Source organism: Dasypus novemcinctus, chromosome 25, assembly GCF_030445035.2.
Source record: "Dasypus novemcinctus isolate mDasNov1 chromosome 25, mDasNov1.1.hap2, whole genome shotgun sequence".
NCBI lineage: Eukaryota > Metazoa > Chordata > Mammalia > Cingulata > Dasypodidae > Dasypus > Dasypus novemcinctus.
The window spans coordinates 18,979,720-19,001,995 of NC_080697.1; the positions used below are offsets into that span (position 1 = coordinate 18,979,720).

At 38.7% G+C, this 22,276-nt stretch overlaps 1 protein-coding gene across 4 annotated transcripts in view; it reads left to right on the forward strand.

Annotated features, from left to right (window-relative positions):
* The window catches only part of BABAM2 (BRISC and BRCA1 A complex member 2), a 569,726-nt gene that overhangs the window by 445,361 nt on the left and 102,089 nt on the right, over positions 1-22,276 (forward strand). For all 4 annotated transcript variants that reach the window (XM_004452354.4, XM_071211921.1, XM_058287779.2 and 1 more), the window contains 3 exons: positions 10,795-10,894; positions 15,158-15,228; positions 17,823-17,905. In XM_004452354.4, coding sequence (XP_004452411.1) covers positions 10,795-10,894; positions 15,158-15,228; positions 17,823-17,905 — 254 coding nt within the window. The remainder of the gene's footprint in view (positions 1-10,794; positions 10,895-15,157; positions 15,229-17,822; positions 17,906-22,276) is intronic.

The window sequence follows — 22,276 nt, forward strand, 5'->3', positions numbered from 1 at the left end:
CTAGCCGAAGGTTAACAGTAAGACCAACATTTCATTGCTTCATTTTCCTATTAGGCTCCGGGTTGCTGATTGAAGCAGAATTCCAATGTTTTGACACACCACCACATTGTTAACACGATAGGGAGGATTTGATTGTGGGAGAACAAGTCCAAAAACGGTAAATTGACCAAAAAAAAATCTGGGGCCTTGCTTCTCAAGGCAGCTTTTGTGGTTGCATTCCTTTATTTGATGTGGTTCCCGCCTTCTCCTGTGCCAAACGGTGCAATGTGGAAAAAATGATGAAGTTGCAGGAAAAAAAAAAAAAAATCACTGGGAGGGATAGGGAGTGAACTGTTTAGTAACAAGAGAAAGAAAACAGAGCTTAGGGATCAAAGACAAAAATACCTGTTTCTCCAAGCAGGAAGAAAAAAGAAATACAGGGGTCCTTTTCCCAGGCTTGGAGAAAGACTGGGCTCTGATGTCAACTGGTGTCTTTCATGCCACCCAGGCCCAGGGCAGTAGAGACATGGAGCCACAAGTTACCTGTAGGTGGGAAGAGCAGGGCCTTGAGCAAGAGGCCAGGGTGAGGCCATGGGTCACAGAGAACTATAGGAATGACAAGGGCGGGCCCCAGGGAAGAGGGACAGAAAACAAGCACTGCCTGCCATCATCAGCTTATGGGACTGAACATGTTTTAACCAGCCAACCTTGGAGGCAGGTCCGAAGAGAAGAGTTGGAATGCAAATGAGGAAAAAAGTTTCCAAGCAGGAACAGATTCTATCTATTTACAATTTTAAGGCTGGGTAGCTTTTCTATTGTGTGATTTGTGACTACTCAAAGTGACATTTTCTGAGTTTTAAAATTGTCTCTTTTTTGCACTGTGAAAAGAGCGTATATGATTCATCTTAATATTTCTGAGGATCAGTCACCAACTAACAGCTAGTATTTTGGGTGGGAGGAAGGCTTTTGTAGGCAGCCTTTTCACCTAGCAAAGAAGTAAAAAGTACCAGGATATGCCTCAAGTTTCATTCGAAATCATATAAATAGCTCCTTTACACTGTTACCAACCAATGTCATTGTGAGAACTCCCACAGCCCTTGACTTGCCTGATGTTCACCTTGCCCTTGCCTAGAAAAGCCTAATGCTTATGGTTTACCTGCTGGTTCAATACAGTTTCTGAAAAGTTTGTCCAAAGGGCCTGATTTTCATTTTTGCTAACCTAATCAAGGTCTTCTAGCCTGTATTTCTTCCTCAGTAATTTTTTCCTACTTTCAGCAGCATCTATAGAACTGTCAAATTTTGCTTTTCCTATAATCCTAGGTCAGTAAACTGTAGACCATGGACCAGGTATGGCTGCAAGTTAAGAATGATTTTTATATTTTTAAATGGTTAGAAAACATCAAAAGAACAGTATTTTGTGGCTTGTAAAAATTACATGAAGTTCACATTTCAGTGTCCTTAAATAAAGTTTTATTGGAACACAACCATGCTCATTTGTTTACATGTTTTCTATGGCTGCATCCATACTACAATGATAGAGCTGAGTAGTTGCGACAGAGACCATATGGCCACAAAGTCAAAAATATTTACTACCTGGCTCTTTACACAAAGAGCCAACTCCTGTCCTAGACTCTCAAAACCTTCCTTTCCACAGTGATTATTTCAGAAAGGGTCTATATATTCATTGACTTTTAATTCCTGTTTTGGAAATTTGACTCCCATATCTTTCCCTTTATTCATTCAGCCTTAAATTGAGTGCCTAGGGAAGTGGATTTGGCTCAACTGATAGAGCATCCACCTACCATATGGGAGTCCCAGGGTTCAGATCCAGGGCCTCCTGACCCATGTGATGGGCTGGCCCCACATGCAGTGCTGATGCGCACAAGGAATGCCGTGCCATGCAGGGGTGTCCCCGCTTAGGAGAGCCCTACGTGCAAGCACCTCGTAAGGAGAGCCGCCCCACATGAAGGAAGTGTGGCCTGCCCAGGAGTGGTGCCACACACATGGACAGCTGACTGCGGCAAGATAATGCAACAAAAAGAGACACAGATTCCTGGTGCTGCTGACAAGAATGCAAGCAGACAAAGAAGAACAAACAGCGAATGGACAGAGAGAGCAGACAACAGGTCGTGGGGGAGGGAAGGGGAGAGAAATAAATAAAAAGTAAATCTTTAAAAAAATATATTTGAGTGCCTAATATGAGCTTAACACTGTTGTTCTTTCTGAAGATAAAGCAGTGAACAAAACAGACAGAAATCCCCACTCTTGAGGAGTTTAGGGTGGAAGAGGGAAACAAGTCACAAATACAACATGTAGAATGTCTTATGGAGATGTGTGTTGTGGAACAAAATAAAAAAGGGGTACTGGAGATGGAGGTAGATGATTTTAAATTGGTTGTTTGGGAAGCCTTACTAAGAAGGTGACATATGAGAAAGACCTGAGGCAGATGAGGAAGCAAATCCTGCAGATGACCAGGCAGAGGAAGTAGGAAGTAGATCTGGGTTAACACTGTGATGTGGGAATAGCCCCACTTCTTCCAGGAAGTAGTGAAACCAGTACAGATATTGCAGTAATCCAGATGAGAAATTATGGTAACTTGGACCAGGCACATGGAGTGTAGAAGAGAGGAGTCAAGGATGACTGAGGGTTTTGGCTGAGGAACCACTAGGTTGGAGCTCCCATTTACTGAAATGGGATGACTGTGGGAGCAGTAGGCTTCAGATGCAGGATTTGGTTGTGAGCAGCTTTAGTTTGAGGAGCATATCAGACATCCAAGCAGGGTTGTTGAGTAGGCAGTTAGCTGTATAAGTCCTGAGTTCAGGAAAGGTCTGAAATGGAGAAAAAATGTAGCATTTGTTGGTGTAAAGAAGACGTTTTATCAATGAGGCTGGCTGTGATTCAGTCTCAACCTCAGAGTTTTCCTTATTGCCAGTATATCCCTTATTCTGTGGCAAAGCAGAACTACTTTTTTTTTTTTTTTTGCCTGCCCAGTTCACCACTACCATTGCATCAGGATCTACCTTCACATCCTCTTACCTCCTTCCCCAGGAAGATACCCTATGATTACTATAAACCCTAGACAGCCCTAAGTATGAAATAGGCTTTTCACAGTGGGGCATAAAGATGCTCAGTATGGTCCAGGGCATCATTTCAGGTAGTTCAAACCCAATCTTAATAGAACAGCATCTGCTAAGTCCATTGTTTTTTGGGTTTACTTAAAGTACTTTTCCACGTGCTAATAAATTTGATGGTAGACATCTGTTAAGATTACTGCCCCTTAAAGAATTTTTTGAGATGTTAAACTCTTACAGAACACATTTCTGAATAAAAACCTGGTTAGTTTTCATGTCATTATTCATATTCTGTTTGCAATTACAATATTCCCACCTTTCGTATTTGTTTAAATGCGAAGTTTCTTTATTTACATTCTACCCCCTCTCGGCTGGAAGGTTTCCATCCAGTCCTCTGCCCCTTACAATTCTTCTAGGTTTCCAGGTGCTCCTTTGCCTAGGATGAAAAAAATACCAATCTCTTAGTTCAGGGACCTAAGTAAGTTTAATAAATGTTGTCATCTGCGTGAAACACCCAAGTTGGAAGGATCCTGTTAAATCTGGCATGTGTGGAACCAGATGCCAAGCCTGCAGACAAGGATTTAGAAATTACAAAAGTGATAACTGAAGACATGCAAGGTTTAGGTCAGAAACCTGGATTTAGATTGTTCTCTAATTCATTCACCACTATCTGCTTCTGAGAGATTATTTAGCTTCTCTAAGACCCAGCCTTCTCCTTGTAACATGGTATAACACCTATCTTATAGGTTGGTGTGAAGAATCGATGATATCGTATAGGAAAAGCACCTACTATACAGATACATGGTTGTAGTTTAATAAATGGAGCTATTGTTCACTAGTTCTTTGGTAGAGAATTCATTTTACCAATCAAATCCCTCTTATTGCCTTTAGAACTTTTTGTTTACATCATGCCTAAGCAGAGAACAGTTGATCATAATTGGAGATTATGCTGGGCAATGCCCATCCCAAGGAACAGAGAAAGTCTGCAACTGCAAGCAAGATAGTTCCATCCATCTGGGATCTAAGCCTCCTCTCAATTAGAAACAGAGTAGGCATCACCATCCCCAAATCCTCAAGACTGGGGAATGAAAAATGGACTAAAGTAGAATTACTATTATTTTATTATAGACTTATTATTATTCTAGCAATGGAACAACTTTTATCATTGATATAAAGGCATTGGCCACCAGAGGTTCTAAGGTTCTGAGGGAAGGGAGAGGGAAGAATAGGTACAATATGGGAACATTTTCAGTACAGTGTCCTGCATGACATTGCAATGACTGATACAGGCCATTATGCGTTTTGTCATAACCTATAAAATTGTGTGGGACAGAGTGTAAACTATAATGTATAGTTTACATTAGTAGCAATGCTTCAATATGTGTTCAACAATTGGGACAAATGTACCACACTAAGGACAGATGTTGTTAATGTGGGAAAGTGTGGGAGGGTGTCGGGCATATGGGAATCCCCTTTATTTGTTATGTAATATTTATTTAATCTAAAGCTTCTTTAAAAAAAATAAAAAGAATTAAAAGAATTATATTTATAAAATGCCTTCTTATTTTAAAATTAACCTACTTTAATAATTCTACAATTTAATGAAGTAATTCAACTTCTTTAGATTTTGCTCTAAAGAGGAACATTTTCCAAGTACTTAATCATATTTATTGTTATCATGAACATTCCCATTTTTATATGTTCATCTAAAAGTGGGAAACAAATGGAACATAATACTCTAATATAAAGACCCACAATATCACCACTATCGTATAGTCAGGCCTGTAGTGATGTGTTAGAACCTGTGGTCCAGTGTAACTACCCTCAATTTGTTTTACCTACTTTTATACTTAACTCATCATCCTGATTGCCTTTCTTTTTTTTCCCTCCTATTCTCTTCATTTGGAGATTTTTCCACATTGGAGTACATCTGATTGTATTTAACTGAAGGATTCAGAGACTCTTGAGATGGCTTAAAGTTGAATCTAGAACATGAGATGAGGGCTAACAACAGGTCTAGAAAATGCCTTACCAGAAAAACAAATCTAGTTGGGGGGAAAAAACAAAACAAAACCCAGAACCTCTCCTTAATTTAGTATTAATGCCCTTCTGGGTTTTCAGAATCTATAAATGTGGGTTTTTGAAAAATTCTACCAAGTTAGCTTGTTGTGACATGTGATATCTTAAGGTGAGGTGTCATGGTGATGCATTTTGTGGATAAAAGCTTTGAGGATAATTCTGGCCACTCATACTTCTTTTTCACCAGTTAGAGAGAGATTAGGTTTTTTAAAATTCCACATCACCTTTCTCTGAAAGAATCCCTAATGAGAAAGGGCAAAGGCTTTGGAAGCAGAGAAGCCTGGGTTTAAGCCCATTTCTGCAGCTTGGACTAGATACTTGATGTTTGGACAAGATTCCTGAACTCTTAGAGCCTCCATTTCTTCACCTACTTCGTAGGGTTGTTGTGAGATATAGAGATAGTGAAGTGCTTAGTACATTGCCTGGCAAAGTGGGTGCTCAGTAAATAATAGTGGCTTTTGTTTTATTGTAATGACTCTCTTGGCAGGCCACTAGGGAGTGTAGTCTGGTAGTATAGAGTGCCCCAGATGCTTGAGCTCCTTGGCATTCTTCTACATTGAAGGACCTTATCAGTGGAGGCCTAATCACGTATTTAGAATGGGAATACAAAAGTCCTTACACAGGGAAGCGGATGTGGCTCAACTGATAGAGCACCTACCACATGGGGGGTCCGGGGTTCAATCCCCAGGGCCTCCTGACCCGTGTGGTGAGCTGGCCCATGTGCAGTGCTAATGTGTGCAGGGAGTACTGTGAGTGCTGTGCCATGCATGGGTGCACCCACGTAGGGGAGTACCATGCGCAAGGAGTGCACCCATAATGAGAGCTGCCCCATGTGAAAAAAGTACAGCCTGCTCAGGAGTGGCACTGCACACATGGAGAGCTGACACAGCAAGATGATGCAACAAAAAGAGACACAGATTCCCTGTGCTGCTGACAAGAATACAAGCAGACACAGAAGAACACTGACAAGAATACAAACAGACACAGAAGAACACGCAGCAAATGGACACAGAGAGCAGTTAACTGCCAGGGCAGGGTGGGGAGGGGAGAGAAATAAATAAAAAATAAATCTTTAAATAAAAAAAGTCCTTACACATAGTTAGGCATACAAGTTAGTGTTGACTTGAATTGAAGGCATACCTTTCCTTATGAGTTCGTTGTGCTTGGGGGCTAGAGGCAGTTTGTCTCCATCTACCAGGCAGGAAGTTCCCCATTTCTCTGTGTTGACTCCTAACCCTCTCCTGACTCCTGCAGTGGGGGAGGAGACTAAGTCAACTCCCTCTCCCTCAGAAGTCCATTCAAGGGCTCAAGAAGATGCTGAGGCTGACCCAAGTGTTTCAGACAGTGCTACAAACAGACTCTTGGATATAGAACACTCAAGGAAGAGGCATTCAAGAATAAAGTTTCTCTTGAACTGCTTGGTGATATTTTAATATTAGCATATCTCTAATTGTTATTCCAACCTTTTTAATACTCTGAGGGAGATGCATCTTTTTCAGAGAAGTAGTGTTACTCCCATAGCACTGATGAAAAAGTTGAGTAGAACCAAAGAAAGAAAACTTGGCAGAAACAAGAATTATAACTGAGAGCCACTGGCCCCTCTGGTTTTCTTCAGTGCCACATTATGTTTTGCTCAGTAAACATGGTGGGGGAGGGATTCCATTCCATAATGGGTCAAATTTGAAACCCAGATTCCCAAGTCAAGCTTTCAGACAAGCCAACTCTGCATTTTTCCATATCAAAATACTCAAAAATATTTCTTGTATGGTGTCATGCTATAGCCAAGTCAAGCCTTGAGTATTAGAGATTGTCTGAATATTTATGGACACCAAAACTGACAAAAAACTCTATTTTCAGAATTTGTATGTGAAAAAATACTATTAATATATTTAACATAGACGTTTCTTACATTTGACTTTTAAAGCCAAAGAGACAACCTGAAAAGGAGTTCTGGTTACCTTTTAGTCTTTTTAACTAACTCCATGGTCAGAAAGGTTTCTGAAACTCTGGCCTTGCCCTTCTAATTTACATCTACCAATTCAGTTTCATTTCTAAGAATTATCAACTAATTTCATGTTTCACTTTAATCCATAAAGAGATAGAAGAAACTTGCCCTTTTCACCCTTTCCTTCTCCTAAGTCCAACCTGAGACTCAGTCACACGTCTTTACTTTTCCTCACATTTTACTCCCTGCTTTCTCCCTGCACCATTCTAAAGAGCAGAAGAATCAACCCCAAGTGGTCCCTTTCATTTCCTCTTTACCCCTTCCCTGAGCCCCAACTCAGCTACTTTGTTGGGTAAGTCAGATGCTGCCTTCTCTCCAGGCAGTCCTGCAATCCTGGGAATGAATATCTCAGTGAGCCCTAGAACCTCTGCACAGGGTAGGTTTTCTGTTGTACTTGCTCAGGCCAATATTTTGTGATTCATGAATATTAAATAATTAGAAATCACAAGGTCTACCTCCATCATCTTGCACCCTTTTAAAACATAATAGCTCCTTTATTTCATGGCACTTGACTTTGTTTATTCAGTGTGGTCAGGGCAGCATTCAGACTATAGCAAGTCTGTTAAATATTTACCCATAAGGCGGATATTTATACATGAATCAGCAGCACTTATCAGTGTGTGCCACTAGATGTTAGGTTCAGCCCTTTCAAGCTAAGAAACTATGAAATTAAATAAAGGGTGAAATAAGCATCCTTTAAAAATAAACTTGCAGTTAAAACAGTCCTTCATAGTATGTGAAGTGCTTCACAACTCGAGGCTTACCTGCATACTAAAATGATTCACAGGTAGGACAGAGTGGGTGGTCTGTCGTATCCAAGATCAGGTGAATCTGAGTGTCTGCTGTTGGGAGTGGGGAATACTGAGGTATGAATAAAATGGACTTGAACAGTTGCTCTGCTACTGTGTGGAAATTGTAAAGGGAGGTAAGGTGTGCACCAGTGTCTGTTGTAATGGTGGTGGTGGTACAAGCACCTCTAGGAGTCCCTTCTTTTAATCATTAGAATCCTGACCCAGCTGACAGCCAGACCCACTGTTTCTTCCCATCTTTTTAGCCCATCCATGATTAAAACTCCCTGATCTTGGACAGGTACCATATTTCTGTAGAAACAGCATGGACTCTGGTGAACGCAGACCCGAGTTCAGATCTCAGCTTCACCCCTTTCTAGTTGCGTGGGCCTGAGGAAATTTCTTCTGCTGTCTGAGCCTGGATTTCTTCTCCTATAAAAGTATAGTGATGATCCTACACCTTGTTGGATTGTGAGGAGCATTAGTTTAGATAATGTGAGAAAGCACCTAGCAGTAAGTGTTACTTCTTGATAATCAGAGAAGAAAGGTGCAGAAGACAGGTTGACCATCATTCGGCCCCTCAGTGCACCATTTGGTCTCTGAATTTCTCCATACCTCTGCTTCTGACCGTCATTATAGGTAATTTTTATTTAATGGCTATTTTCAGTATGTCATGATATAAGCAGAGAAAAAGAGTCACACTTACAGTATTATCCACTAACTGTTTTCATTCCTTGTCTGCAGGTTAATGAATGATTAAGGGCTTCCCTATAATATTTTATACAGGTCAAAGTCCATTACTATCTATTCCAGCAAGCTGTCCAAATATTTTCTTTTTTAGAATCTTATTATGCCAAGGATGGTTCCTTTAAGAACACTGTGAGTAGCCTGGATCTTGGCATTCTCTATGTTATACAGATATTTTACCAATAACTATAGGATATAAATACTGGATTTATTTTTCTTACACTATAGAATTTTCTTCTTAACCAGTTCCCCATCCTGATGGAACTATTAGAGACTTCCAGTTAAATGTTTGCCCTCTGTGTACTTTGTGCACGCAAATGATGGGACAAAAAGCCTGCCTCTTCCTTGGGTTCAAAGTAAATCATAGGAACTTTCCTAGCCTTCTTCAGAGTTTAGGTGAAATCTAATCCAATGTCTACTCTATGAGTAGCAAAAAGAAAATGATGGTTTTGCTTATTCTGTGCAGTTGTCGAATATAGATGATTCATTAGTCATACTTAGTCAAATGCTGTATTATGTTTTTCTCACTGTCAGAGCTGTCATTCTTCTAGGTACCATCTGTGTAGAAAAAGTCAACAGCAAATATTTCCACTTTACATTGACTACCTCACATTTCCTGGGATTTTGTTTGTTGGGATTTTTCATTCCCATAGACAAAGTCTTATTGGAATAAACACATAATTCATTTTTACCTGAAAGAAATAATTTCAGAAATTTGTAGTCAATAGAAAGACAGAATGGGTCAGGCATCCTTTTAGTAATTTCATATATTTTGTTCCCTGTATCATAAACCCTAGGCTGAGTCAATCTATCTTAAACACTTTAGGGATGATTTTCTAGGCTGTTATCATGACACTTTTTGCTTCTATTTACAACCTTATAACTGTGGGAAGTTGTATAATGAATAATAACAGTAATAGGGAATTTTAGGGGTCTTTTTATATCCCACTATATTGCAGAGAGAGTTTAAGGGGCTTATAGAAATATATGCATTAAAACAAAATTAAAATAAGAAAAACAAATTAGGACAAAAGGAAAGTGACGGTAAGAAAGAAAATGAAATCAAGATTAAGGATAGTATATGAAATGCATACTCTAACGTTTTGAACAATTTTAATGATCATGTGGTGGATAATTTAAACTGAATGGAATCTCCTTGAAAGGTTCTGGAAACTGTTTCTAAATCAATATTGTATCTTAGTGCTTGAATCAGTGATTATTGACTATACTCCCTTGTTTAGAAGAATTTAACGTCAGTATTGACTTCAACTAGAAGTTGCAAATTTCTGCCCATATTGACCCATAGACACGGGAACAGGAAACACAGTATTTAAAAAAAAAAAAAAAAGAACTAGTTGTCATCATTTTAAAAGATGAAAGGTTACGTGCAAAAATCTGGGTTTCTACCTTCTCTAGAAAATCTTTGCCAAATCTAGAATCTAGAATCTAGAATCTGGTTAGACTGGGCTTGGCAGCAACCAGCTGGAGCTAAGCAGGGATGAGCTCTTCCCGTTGTGCATAAAATCTCCAGTTTAACATTAGAGTTCTCACCAGTTCTCTCCACTCATTTGCATCACCAGCCTAGGTTGGGTAGAACCTGGAGTTTGCAACTCCTGCCCTAGACTACCTGCCTCACTTTAAAAATGAGGTAACTAAAGCCCGGGGTGGCTACCTCAACTAACAGCGCTGGGAAGCTACAGAACTAGTCTCTTCATTCCCACTACATTGGTACAATATCACATCAATTCATTCCAGTTCAGTTCAGATATTTAATGAATGACTTCTCTTTACCCCTCACTGATTTGGACATAATTGAGTATAAAACTATGTTTCAATAATATATACAACCTATTAATGTTGGTAAAGATATTTATACTTGCCAATCAAAATTTGCTTATTTGTACTATTGTGTGATAAGATCATTAGTTGTTATTAATGATGTGTAACATTAACATGCTAATTTAACAAAATGGATTTAAATGTAGAAATTTAACCATAAAATGAAGCCCATGTTCCAGTCATCATTAATCTAGGCACTTGATAAGAGAAGTCAAGCCTGTTTAGGGGTATCAGTTAATCTGCTTGCACCCTAAGAGAAGTGTCCATTGTACTCTTGTCCTTTCAGTGCACTTGGAGGCTCCTCAGCTCTTCATATCCCAGCTTTTCCAGGAGGAGGATGTCTCATTGATTATGTTCCTCAAGTATGCCATCTGCTCACCAACAAGGTAAAAAGCTAGTTCATTGACCCCTCCACCTTGCGAGACCCTCTTTCTTCCTCCCATCTACCACATGCCCAGAGTGTCGTGCATGAACCATCCTCTTCAACAATCTTCTTAGTTTTAACTTCCACATAAACCTGCCTTTCCTACTTTGTATTACTGTTTATCTGTTTCTCTATTTCTTTGCCCTCCTTCTTCCTTTTCTAAGGATTCTGATATCCTGTTCCAGTCTTACTTTCATCTCCAAACTTTCTATCTAGAGATTTAAACGTCCTCATTCTTGAATCTCCTTTAAGACCTAAGTTTTTGCTAGATCTTGCACCTTCTTATGGTATTAAATTTTAGAACCTACCCATCTCCCAGTATTCTGGGGTGTGTGTGTGTGTGTATTTGTGAATGTTTGCCATTAATTGATATCAGGATAATTCTTTTTAAAAGCTGCCTTCATCTCTTTCTGCTTTTCTGTACCCCATTTTAATAGTCAGTTTTTCTGTTATTTTTTGTTTTTTGTTTTTCCATTCTCCCTGTCATATCTTAAAGCAGTTTTCTAGAGCCCTGCCTGGGGCAGTTGACCAGGGTCAACTGGTCTTATACTCATACATACCACATTATCTGAAAGTTTCTCTTAGCTGCATTAATGAACCATTCCATTGGCAAGTAGCTGAGTTTGTTTTAATGGTCATTGTTAGCTATTTCCAAAAAGTGTAATGTTAATGTCCAGTCAGTATACTTATCTGAAAACTGGAGACATGAATCTATAACAGTAACTCTCTTTCCTTTCCCACATGGACTTTGACACAGTAGCCAAAGTGCTACTTCTTTGCTCCTATTGACTTGTTCACATTGACTTGGAAAAGAGATCTTTTGTTTGTCTCTTTCATTCAAGAGATACTTCATCTCTATACACAAAATATTTTTAAAGTACAATAACATTTCAGAGCTTCATTATTATTTTTTAAATGTCAGAAAAACTAAAATCTGGCAACTCTGCAGTCTGTGGGCCTGGCATAGATTCCAGGGGATTTAATTCTCCTGGAGTGGTTGCTTCTCATTGGACCAAACTTCCCCAGCTTCAGCCCTCCTACAAAACTGATCAGAGGACAGAATTCTTATTTACATTCTGGGGTTTTGCACTCCCTTCAAATCTGTATCTCAGTATTATGGGAAAAAATGCAGATTTGGTCTTCCAGAATGGAGAAGAAAAGCCTTTTTAAAGCTTTCCAATTGAGACTGATTTCTAGTCAAACATTTTCCTCAAAAAAATTTAATACCATTTTCCCAGAAATACAAGAATCAGTCAGTTTTTATCTGGTTCCCTTTCATTAATTTTACTTGTCTTTTAAAATTGGTTTTCTTCTGTTTGCTACAAATGAGGACAGTATGGGCTGCTTTGCGAAACAATCTCGTCAAATGAATTTCCATAATTACATTGGAATCTATCTTTATAGCCAGTTTTGTTGTGGGTTTCTGTTAAAATGGTTTTCTGTTTCTAAAATCAAGTATACAGAAAGAACTGTTTTCATCCCATTTTTAAAACAAAGCCATTTAAGCAAATTTATCATCTGTTTTTCTTTTCCCAAAATAACATTTCTGATCCTGCATTAAGCCTGCGAAGTAAGCACTGCTTTTATAAATTGACATAAACCCCTATTATATAAATAGGATTGTTTTACTTTTAAAGGCATAGCTATTGGTACCAACTGTGTCAAGTTTATTTCAATCACTTTATTTCATGCTTTTGTTAGTCATGGAAACTCTGTGTGGCTATGGCCAATATAAACAATTTTGGGGGTCTCTCCTTCCCACTGTTTTGATCAGCCATTATGAAGACTTTGTAAGGAATGTATTTTTATGTTAGAATCTGAAGGATAAATGATTAACTTTCAGATGCCTAGCTTAACAAGTTCACAATTTTTTTTATTAGAAACTGTCATTTGGTGATAATGAAGAAATTTTGAAATGCAAAATAAAATCTGTTATACCACTTCTTATTCTGAATGTTAGGAATTTTTAAGGAATTAAGCATCATCCTGCCTTTTCAGTAAGAGTTGTAGTTCCAAATAACCACATAGCCCCAGCTGATGAGAGAAAGCTCTTCTCTGTGTGTGGTAGTGTTGCTGTTTTCTTTATTAGAAAAGTTGTGGGTTTATAAAACAATCATGCATTAAATACAGGATTCCCATATACACCACCATACCACTAACACCTTGCATTGGTGTCCAACATTTGTTACAGTTGATGAAAGCACATTCTTGTAATTGTGCTATTAATTAAACTCCATGGTTTAATTTAAGGTTCACGGTTTGTATAGTGTAGTTCCATGTGTGTATATATATTTTTTATTCTGTTACCATTTATACAATCTAACATTCACCTTCTAATCTTATTCAGTTACATATTTCAGTGCTGTCAATTGCTTTCATAATCTTGTGCTACCATAACCATCATCCATTACCAAAACATTTCTATCATTACAAATAGGAACCCTGTATATTTTACTCCTTAACTTTCCTTTCTCTATCCCCACCCGATCCCCCTGGTAACCTATAGTCTAGATTCTGACTCTGTGAGTTTGATTTTTCTAGTTGTTTCAAATCAGTAAGATCATACAATATTTATCATTTTGTGTCTGGTTTATTTCACTCAAAATGATGTCTTCAAGGTTCATCCATGCTGTCCCATGTATCAGAATTTCATTCCTTTTTACAGTTGAATAATACTCTATTTTATTTATCCATTCATTGAATGGACATTTGGATTGACTCCGTCTTTTGGCAATTATGAATAATGCCACTCTGAACATCAGTGTGCAAGTATCTGTCCAAGCCCCTGCTTTCAATTATTTCGGGTATATACCTAGTAGTGGGATTGCCAAGTCATATGGTAGTTCTTTTTCTGAGGACCTGCTGAGCTGTCTTCCACAGTGGCTGCACCGTTTTATATTGTCACCAGCAATGAATGTGTGTTCCAGTTTCTCTGCATCCTCTCCAACACTTGTCTTTTCATTCTTTTTTAAATAGCAACCATTCTAATGCATAAGAAATGATATCTTATTCTGGTTTTTATTAATATTTACATTTCCTTGTTGGCTAATGATGTTGAGCATCTTTTCATGTGGTTACAAGGCAACTCTTCTTTACAGAGAATGCCAACTGGTAAATGCAGAAGGAAGACAGAATTCAAAACTCACATTTTAGAGCCCCTAGTGAAATAATTCATTCGGACAAGGATTCCAGCAGATACTAGAACCATTTAATGAAAAGTTATTTGGGAACTAAATCTTTGCCTACTTTGAGAGGCACATCCCTAGACTACTCACTAAGACAAAGGGGAAACATCCTTTTACAAAGAAGCAGTCTGGCTCTCACCACTTTAGCCAAGTGACCAAATTCTCTGCCACCCATCAAGTTTTATTGCCAAAAATATCGAACCTGAATCTAATCACACCTTTTGCTTTAACTTCCAGTTTACAGGAAATACAGGTGAAAGAAAAGAAGGAAACAGAATCTAGACTGCGGAACATCATTCTGTAGGACAGACAACTAGCTCAGGCTCTTTGAAAAGTTAATGCCATGTGTATATGCAGGCACGCACACCTCTACACTTGCAAACATATGTATACCCACATACCCATGCTCAACAGAGTAGTAGTATTTTAAAGTAAAAGACTAAAAGACTTAAAAAAAAAACACAAATAAAATGCCTGAGCCTTGATTATTGTCTCCTGCTTAAAAGGTAAATTGGTTTGAAAAATGGATGGTCCTGATGTTAACACAACATTGTAAATGTAATTAGTGCCACTGAATGGTACACTTAAAAATGGTTAAAAGGGCAAATTATTTTAACCATTGTGATATATATAACAAAAAATTAAAATAAAAAAACTGGGAAAATTTGAAAATGGACAGGTACTCAGATTCAAAGAATGATGGCTAAATTTGTTGGATATGATAATGGTATTATGATTATAAAAGGGAATGTTCTTAAATTCTGGAGATGCATGCTAAAGTGTTTGGTAGCAAACTGTCATGGTGTCTCGAATTTCCTTTGGAATATTTCAACAATATTGGCTGATAGGTTGGAAGATAGGTAGATAGATAGATGACTAGAGGAAGCAACAAGGAAAAACATTTACAGTTCTTGAATATAGGTGTTAGAAAATGGTTGTTCATTTTACTATCCTTTCTAATTGTGAATCTCTGAAAATTTTCAAAATAAAGCATTAAAAAATTTCCTATTTAACTTCTCAGCTTTGGGTTCCTATTGCAGGTGCAATATGTGATTCAAGGATATCACAAAAGGAGAGAATATATTGCTGCTTTCCTCAGTCACTTTGGCACGTAAGTTCTTCTTTAAACCATTTATACCAGCAATGCCCTTGCTTCCTGATGTCCGTAACCATGGGCACTTGATTAAGAAAAATAGCACTTAGTTCCTATATGCAGTACCTTTTCTATGACATTTTGATCCTTTTTGTTTCATTGTTTGCACTGAAGCTCTCTGGAAGATAATTTTTTTAGCATTTTTTTTAGTAAATAATAGAGTCACCTGTCTTTTCAGGAGCAGAGCATGACTAACCCTAAAGACACCAATAGTAATGATAATAATACCTGCTTGCTGTGGAGGACTCTAGAGTTTGCACAGCACTTTCACCCCCATCAGGAGGTTATAAGTTGTATGAAGCAAACCAGGCAGGTATTAACACATTTTATTAAAGAAAGTTCTGAAACTCTGAGAAGTTGAGTCACTTGATCGTGGGAACCCTGTTTCTCTAGGACTCTGTTCTCCTGACAGTAGTCCTATTGCCATCCAGGTCTGGGAAGCAAATCTAACTTTAGACACCAAAGGTATGACACATTTGAGATTAGGAGTCAGAAGAAGGCACTGAGAGGGAAAAGGAAGTGGGCATTTCCTCCTGCTGCCACCCTGTCTGCCCCCTTTTCTTCAGTTTGCCAGTGGCTGTGCTGCTCTGCAGCTTGGTTTCCTTGCATGATGTCAGAGGCCTTAGCGAGCTCCACTCAGGGCTTAACTCAGTGGGGGAGAAAATGCCTTTTCCTCCCCATCTCTTTGAAAAGGTGGAGCATACTACCCATCTGGGGTGACAAAGCACTAAGGGGTTTTAGTGATCTGTTCGTTTCCTACCTTACTCCAGAGATAGTTCATAGGTATGTGTGTGTGTTTATATACATATACATATATGTATATATTTAAAATTAAAATTTTAAGTAAGTAAATGAGGAAATTAGGACAAAGGGAAAGTAGAATAGCAAAGAGAATATGAAATCGGGAATAATATTGATTGACCATTCCCTGAGTTACAATCTGACAAGCTGTGGCAAAATTATAAGCAAAATTTCTGACTCCTAAAAACAGATCTCATGATCTATAGTGGAAGTTTTCATTCCTCCAATATAGAAGTGTCAATATCCAAACAGTGTTACTGTCTCTCCCATGAGTCTTTAATACCTAAGTTTTTTTTCAGCTTTATATATGAACATTTTGAGAAATTACTTTTGATTAGAAGAGTGGTTGGTAAATGACATTGTTGGTGTTCTAATTTTTGAGTAAGGTTATTGTTATTATGTATAGTAGAAATGAAGAGTCTGGCACAGTGACCTCCAAAATAAGGGGCACACACCCCACAGGTTACACAGTTCACTCTATTGGGGTACAAGAAAAGATATGAAAATTGCATTTACATTCTTTTTAAATCTCATCTTTTTAAATGTTCACCAAATGTTCAGTTGGTGTATGTTTTATTATGCATATAACATAATAATACAGTAATACTTGTGTACAACTACTACTAAATTATATATAAGTACTACTATATTTTTGTACTGTATGAATAATAAAAAATACGTGATTGCCTTTGCTGATGGAATACAGGATCTACCAAGTTTAGACATCAGTGTTATAACATTGGGCTAATTATAAATTTATAAAAGGAAATATAAACAGATGATTAGAGTTGCTGACTTCAGTCAAAAGATCTGAATTATATATCACCTGTCTCGGAGCAAATCACTTAGCCTTTCAGTGTCTCAGTTCCTTTTCCATACAATGAATATGGTGGTCCCTTCATACTTAAATTGGATGGTCATCAATATCAATGATCTGATTGGTCTGACTTGCCTGGGGAGGAGGCATCTCAAAGGGCATCAAGAGCCACATTTTTATGGAAGAGAAGAAAGAGTATTCCTGTTCTCAGGGTACAGGTAGTATTGTCACATTACGGTAACATCCCAGGCATTCAGCTCATAAGGAAAATGGGGGAGGTGAGCCTACCAGAATTCTGCCCCTCCTCTTTCAGTGGTCAGCAACTGTTCTCCCCGGGCACATGAGGTAGGCATCTCCCTTCTGAATCTGTGTCTGCCCAGCTGACATTGCTACTTTGTCTTGAACAGTGGGGAGGACAAATGGGGAACACAGGGAAAGGATTCCAAGTTCTGTGAAAGAAAAGTCATGTAATCCTACATTTAGCAATATTGTCGCTGCTCATTACTGCTTAGTGCCCAGCAAAGTGAGACTTAATCACCAGACAATGTGGCAACAATTGGCTTCATAGTGTCAATGTTGCCTGATTTCTTCATTTTCCCTTTTACTCATAGCTAATAACATTTCTATAGGATTTTATTGGCTTATCTCATTTGTTTTCACACCCCTGAGGGTAGAGTTTTCAAGTAATATTATACTCGTTTTACAGATTAGGAAATTGAGGCTCCAGAGGCTAAGTGATTTGCCTGAGTGTCAAAAAGATAGGAAGTGACAAAGCTATGACTTATATCAAGATGCTCTCATTCCAAATTCTACACCCTTCCTTATCTACCATACTTAAATGCATTGTGGATTCAGTATCTCTGACTTCACTTGGTTTCAACTCGTTTATACCTTTTATGAGTTTTTTATGTTTGTGTATATTTTTATTTCTTAGAGGTGTCGTGGAATATGATGCAGAAGGCTTTACAAAACTCACTCTGCTGCTGATGTGGAAAGATTTTTGTTTTCTTGTACACAGTGAGTACACTTTCACTCTCAGCATACATTAAAAGATGTTCTAAACCACATGTAATGATGACCATGACAAACTTTAGTGTCCTGGCTTGGTTCCTTTTACTTTAGCATGTGTTTACTTTTTGTGTGATCTTAAAGAGAAAATATTTCTAGAACTGTGGTTCTCAACCAGGGCCAATTTTGCTTACCTCTTCCCAGGAGATGTTTGGCAATGTGTCTGGAGACATTTTTGAAAGTCGCTGGGGTATGCTACTGGCTAAACTTTTTATACTGCACAGGGAACCCCCAGCACAACCTGGCCCCAAGTGTCAGGTGCCAAGGTTGAGAAACCCTGCCCTAGTGGTTTTTTGTTTGTTTCAAAGCATTTTTCCAGTATCAGGTCTTAAGACTTTAAGTATTACTCAAAACATACTTGCTTTGATCATATATAATGCATAACTTAAAGATGGGACAGTATTCTAATGTATCTTCCACATCACTTTGCAGGGTTTTTCCATGAAGTAGGAAAGTATTTGCTGTGTTATATTAATGAATGTTTGCTGTGTTATATTAATCTACCAATCAATAACCATTTGTCTAGCTGCCACCTGATGGAACATTTAGACCTCTTTTGTTTATTTCCTTATTTTCTAAGAAGTGATCCAAAGCATCAGAGTCAAGTTGCAAGTCAACCAAGACCTTTAGACTTTAGTAATCTGCTGTGCAAAATGACCTGTCTTCAAGTCAAAAGCAAAGGAGTTTCAGCTTTTCCCAGCTAGGTAAAAGTAGCAGGATTATGTTGATTTCACTCATTATGTAGAACTACCCTATACCTTAATAAACTATTTCAGGCAGAAAAACTTTGGCCTAGTTAGCCAAGGCATCACATAGTCTTAAAATACAGACTTTGGGAGACTTTTGTTTCCCAGAAGATTTACCTTCTTGGTTGTGATTTGCTTAGGCTAAAACAGTTTTTTTAAATTAGTTTGTCTTACCTGATTTCACACCAACAAATATAAGGGAAGAAACCCAAAAACATACAGGGAAGAAAACCCTAATTGAAACCTTACAATGTATAATCCACACAGAGATAATTGCGAGTTGGCCCTACTTTTAAAGGAGTTGGGCCTCCCTGCCCTGTAGGTGTTTCCCAACAATCACTGCCTTGGAATGCAGTGCTTCATATTGAGTTCCTACTCAGCTATTTATAAATTGGTGCCATCTTTGCAAATGGGTCTGAAAAATGCAAACATATCACTTTATATTACTTATGTAAACAGAGAAACAAAGGGTGGAAAGGTAAAGATTTTAATCTGCCTGTGCCTCTAATTCTGTGGCCTTGTTCAAATCACTGGGGCAAGCCTCCCTCTGCTTAGGTTTCCTCATATGTACACTGGGGATCTCATTGTCAGGGCCCATGGAGACATAGGCATATGGGGCTTATCCTGGGAGATATGGCCAGGTGGAAGAGAAGGCCTCATGATTAAGGCCTCCTGGCAATCTCCCCTGAGTTTACAATCTGAGCAGAATTCTGATGTTTCCAGCCTCCACTTTTGATTCTGACCTCATGTGTCCCTGCTTTGACTTTGCATTCTGAGTCTTAATTCATTTGTGAGATCTCACTTCCTGTTTGCCATATCTGCTACACATACACACACACACACATAAACATGCCTTGATCTGTTTCTCTTTATGGTCTGATAGCCAGATAATGATTGCACCCTTGGTTTGTTTCTCATGATGCTGACATGGTTACCCTAGCCCACCAAAGCAGGGTGGGCCTGTGCCCTGCCTCAAATGGAGATGGGAATAGTCAGATGCCTCAGAGAATGTTCACAGCCAACTCATCAAGACAGTCCATTGCAAAGTATTTTACAAAAATATTAAATTAGATGAATGTATTAGTTACTTCATCCCAAAGTGGCATGAAATCTGAACTCTTTGTCCTAAATCTTATTCTGGTGTCCAAGCTATGGTACTACTTTCAGATGATGTCAGATCATATTAGATGTCAGATGTGTGTGTGTGTGTGTGTGTGTGTGTGTGTGTGTTTGTGGCATTGTTCAATTCTGACTTTTTTTTTCCACATGTGTAACTCAAAAAATACTTTTCAGGTGGCAGCCGGCAAGAGGAAATTGTTACTTGCAGTGATGTTCAGGAATAAAAGAGCATTCACCTCTCAGATGTCTCCTGCTGACTCTCTTGTCAGTGCATTCAGTGTTATAACAATTCTTATTGCATTTGAAGGACTATTCCCCACAGAATATTTTCTCCTTAGCACCATATGTCTGCCATTTCTTGTAGCTTGTTCACCCCCTTCTTAACTTAGCTTTTGCAAGTCAGACATGCAAAATTGAACCCCAAAGTCATATTTTCACTTCATTTTGAATTGCCTTCTTCAGAAACATAGGCCTTGCAGTATTCATTCGAACAGCTATAAGGGATGCTTTTAATTTACTTTGTCCAAAGTATTTCTTCAGGCTGTTATTCCCTCTCCAAGCTTTTTGCTCCTTATCCACTGCCCAGACTATTGGCTTTTCTGGCACTAAAGTCTAGTCATTGAATCAGGGGACTTTGGTGCTGTTTCCTTCTCCATCATCTAACTCATAGCCTGTCTTTACATGAATAATTTCCATCCTTTTTCTTCTTTCTTATCTAAAATGTAGGACTTGCAATATCAGGTTGAAATTTGGTTAGATCCTATGTTTTATTCAGTCATTCAGGTAAGCATCCAACACTTACCATCCTTTGGAAGCATCTGCTTGCTTGGTTACAACACCCAAGGGACTATTTGTTCCTTTTTTTCTTTCCATGAAGTTGGAAGGTGAGTATGGGGTGGCAGAGACTCAACAGAGAACATTGCAGTGATTTATTCTGAGATCTCAAAGGTGAAAAAGGATGAGGAAAGTATCTGGGGATTGAGCCAGCCTTCTGTGGATGGTGTCACTACTTGGTAGAGGTTGTAGACCTGGCAGGCTATCAAATAGCACCTTTGCTTTCCCTTCCTTCGAAAGGTGCTGGCAATAATTCTGAGCATTTGTGATGCTGAGGAAAGAGGCATTCCTCTCTTGAGGCAGATGACTCTAACGTTAGACTTCGTGATTGTGCAAGAAGCAAGAATGCCCTTGGGAAAATGATTGTTCATATTCTGGGGTCTCTCAGGAGATGCTGCAATATCCTTGCATTGGGCTGGTATGGTAGTTTGGAACTATATGTGCCCAGAAAATCATGTTCTTAAAGCTAATCCATTCCTGTGGGTGTAAACTTATTGAAAATAGGACCTTTTGATAAGGTTATTTCAGTTATGGCAAGGCCCAGGGTGGGTCTTAATCTTCTTACTAGAGCCCTTTATAAAAGGGATAAATACACAGAGAAGCCATGGAAACAATAAGCTAAAATCAATAAAACCCAGAAGAGAAGGGAGAGAGTAGCAGACACTACCATGTGCCATGTGGCAGAGGGGAATTGCCAGCACCTAGTCTTCAGGAAGAAAGCATTGTCTTGATGATGCCTTGATTTGGATATTTTCATGGCTTCAAAACTGTTATCTTGTAGCTAATAAATTCCTATTGTTAAAAGTCAACCTGTTTCATGGTATCTGCTTTAGACAGTCTAGGAATCTAAAACAACTGGTTCCAGGAATGGGCCTGCAGCTTTTCCATCCATCTCTTCCTTACTTCCTTCATCCATTGCTTATGTGTCTCAGGACTTGGAACTGCAGAAGGATCAGGAACTTGCTCCCATCTAGAAACTGTTTTCTGGGATGTTTCCTGATAATCATCTAAGAATTTTTCATAGTGTTTGTGTAGATAAATCCACATGTGCCGAGATGTTTTTTCCCCAGGAGGTAGATGTTATCTTTGAGCCATCTGTGGTAGTAAGAGAACCAGATAGCAAAGCACAGCAGTACCACACAAAAGCAACCACTGAGGAAAAAACAAGTTCTTTTTCATGTGTCCCAGTCAGCTGTACTGTACGTAGGCTTAAAAGGAGGCAGCTACCAAAGGGAGCAGGGTTGCTGTTTGGAAGGGAGTATATTTGATGTCTGTCACTTCCAAAGCAATGTGGAGAGAATCTGTGACTGTGGGAGAATCCGTCTTTTCCCATTACCTGTGAATGACCCCTTGAGTCTCCTAGCCTGGACCATAGGCCATATCCCCTGGTAGATGCCCACTAGACCAAATTTGACCATTTTTGCTGTTCCATTTCATATGTTCTTTTCTGCGCCCCACCCCATACCCTCATCAAATCAATTTAACTGCGTTTACTGAAGTAGCCATAAAAGGGGCATTTAGGGCCCATGCAACACTGTCAATCGTAGTCATCCTCACATCTATAAATAATTGGCACTATGACCCAAGAAAAGAGATTTTTCTCCTCATTGAGCCTCCTGTA